The sequence below is a fragment of the Atta cephalotes genome, assembly GCF_000143395.1.
Source record: "Atta cephalotes unplaced genomic scaffold scaffold00010, whole genome shotgun sequence".
Lineage (NCBI taxonomy): Eukaryota > Metazoa > Arthropoda > Insecta > Hymenoptera > Formicidae > Atta > Atta cephalotes.
In genome coordinates, this window is record NW_012130074.1 from 6,845,548 (window position 1) to 6,848,528 (window position 2,981).

A 2,981-nucleotide genomic window follows, 5' to 3' on the forward strand; every position below is an offset into this window, starting at 1 on the left:
TATATTATATACTATTTATTATATATATATATATATATATATATATATATATATATGTATATATATATAATGTTCTTTAATTCTTTAACATTTAAAAGAATTAATTTTTATAATATCTTTAAATTATATTTTCTGAACATTTTTTCTGATTGTTTTTAATATGTGAAAAAGATGTTCAATAGTAAAAGTATGATATATGGAGATACAAAATTATTTCAATGTATCATTATATACTGAAACCTAATTATGACTAATTTTTTTGTTTTTGATTGTACAGATTATAATGGCAAAGATGACAACAGCGTTGTCCCTACTTGCGATCTATTTTATTATTACGACATCAGCCTTTAATAACGAGGAACTGCTGGAGCAAGAATGTCCTGTAGATTGCCACTGTCATTACTTTCGCGTCAACTGGGTGACGGACTGCTCGGACAGCAATCTGACGACCATTCCATACAACGAGCTGAGTCATAATGTCTATATTTTAGACATGAATGATAATAATATTGCAGACATCAGTCCGTTTCCAGAATCGATCAAATTGAGGCGTCTTCAGATGGCACACAACCGATTAACTGAGCTGACATATGAATCATTTGCTGGATTGACGTACCTTCTGGACGCAGATTTCTCGTATAACGCCATTACGCGGGTAGATCCCGAAGCATTTCGGTAAGATAATTCGATATCAATTATATTCGCCAGTAGTCATTCCATTCTCAGACGTGTGATATAGGTTTTGTCGATCATACGATTAATTCAACAGGGACAGCCCGGGTCTAATTACATTGGAACTCCAACACAATCCCTTGGACGAGGTTGAGGAACCCTTCCTGAATTGCCGTACGCTGCTATACCTCGATCTGAATTCATGCGGGATCTGGCACCTCAACACGCGCTTCTTCTACAACACGACGAATTTGAATAAGCTCGATCTATCGCACAATCCCTTGCAAAGGATAGAGCCGGGCCCCTTCGATCATCTAACGAATTTGGAATATCTCAAGCTAAACGGATGCAATTTAACCTACATATCGCCTGAAGCGTTTTCTCACCTAGAAAATTTGCGACAATTAGAGATAGCAGACAATGAATTGAAAACATTGAACTGGAGAAGTGTTCTCACACCATTGGTACGTTTGGAACATCTAGATATCCGCAAAACCGGTATCACGAATCTACCGGGTGATGCCTTTGCGAAGAACTTATATCTCTTACAATTGGTTCTTGCGGATAATGAACTGTGGCATCTAGATGTCGAAGATACGCTCGGTCACAACTTGCACAGTCTACAATCTCTAGACTTATCGAATTGTAATTTACAAGATCGTCTATCTGAAGAAGCTTTTAGAAACGCAAGCAAGCTACGCGTCCTCAATCTGAGCGGTAATCCAATGTTCGCTAGCGATTTAACTGCCGTTTTGCGCCATTTACCAAAACTTCATAAACTCTCCCTCAGCAATTGCAGTCTTCGAAGGTTGCCAGATACTTTTGATGTATTCGAACACCTGGAGGAACTGGATATTTCTTATAATCCATTATCTGACGCATTCGTCAGTCTTCTCAATCCGTTAAGCGCTTTGGAATATTTAGATATGTCTTATTGCGGTCTCGGTTATGTTGGAACTAACACTTTCGCACAAATGACTTTCTTGAAACAATTAATTCTTTCGGGAAATGAACTTCATACTCTAGAAGAAGGATTGTTTGCAAATTTGACGCGTTTGGAAAGCCTAGAGCTCAATAACTGTGACCTCAAGGCACCTCTCGATCCAAAAGTTTTCGGTGACCGCGAGTTAACTGATATAATAGAACTCAAACTCAGTGGCAATCCGCTGATCGTACCCGATGAAGGCTCGCTACTCCCAACGCAGCTCTCCAAGTTAGAGATTTTAGACCTCAGCAACTGTGGCATCTCACACTTGAACGAAGATATATTTGCTACAACGAATAATCTCACTCAATTGAATCTTTCGGGCAACACAATATCTGGTGTAGAAAATTTGAGTTCTCTGAAAACATTGCCCAGATTAGAACATATAGACCTTAGTAACAATAACCTGCGTACGATCCATCCGAAGATATTAAAGGCAAATCCACGCTTGTTATCGATTAATCTCATGGGAAATCCGTTTATTTGCAATTGCTCTATCGCAGAGACCTGGGATTGGGCTGTGCAGGAAAAAGGTGATCTTCATGTGCTCGTTGGCAGTCAACCGGCTAATTTTGAAACCGGTTCAATAAAGCGAAGAAAGAATCTCTCTTGCGCCTACGATGAAGAAACATATCGAAATATGATAGACAGCAGTCAGTCAACTGCGAATCGCAAACATTATCCCAGCCAGTTTACTCCTTCTCGTACTTGGGCTAAATATGTTCGCGAATCTAATTGTAATCGGCGTTCATGATATGCGGCAGTTAACTATCAACATCCGATGTTGAATGTCTACTATCGTAAGGTACGTAGATATAAACAGGAACTTTGAGCAAGTTCCGCAATATTAAATATCATTGCAACGTCGTCATATCATGTGAGCCATAAACTACAATATAACAATATTGTAAAATTTATATTTCCGTGGCATTATTTTTATAGTCATAGGATTAAGGCAAACCTGTAAGAGTTTACAGTTTATATATTGAAAAAAATCGTAAAATGTCCATATTGAAAGTATTGAAATGTTACTAAGTCAAAAAAATACTCGGTTTTGTATATATATTTTCCTTTTTTGTACATAGTATAATAATGATTCTTGTTCTCTCTCACTCTTGTCGATCAGACTTTGTCTTCGTGTATCTAATTCAACAAATGCTTATTTAAAAACCAAATCAGAATAGATCAGCTGCCAATCGATCGACATTAAATAGAGAAAGTTAAAAAGAGATTAAAAAAATCAGTGAGGACTAAATAATTTTATCTACATAAAGGTTGTAATCATAAAACAGACTTAACAAACAATTATAATATATATTATATT

General features: G+C 36.9%; 1 protein-coding gene across 1 annotated transcript in view; it reads left to right on the forward strand.

The window, feature by feature from the left end:
• Positions 1-2,411, forward strand: part of LOC105627838 (leucine-rich repeat-containing protein 15-like) — a 9,061-nt gene extending 6,650 nt beyond the window's left edge. Inside the window, exons 2-3 of the mRNA XM_012209115.1 lie at positions 278-675; positions 770-2,411. Of these exons, the coding sequence (XP_012064505.1) occupies positions 278-675; positions 770-2,411 (2,040 nt within the window). The remainder of the gene's footprint in view (positions 1-277; positions 676-769) is intronic.
• Positions 2,412-2,981: the final 570 nt, after the last annotated feature.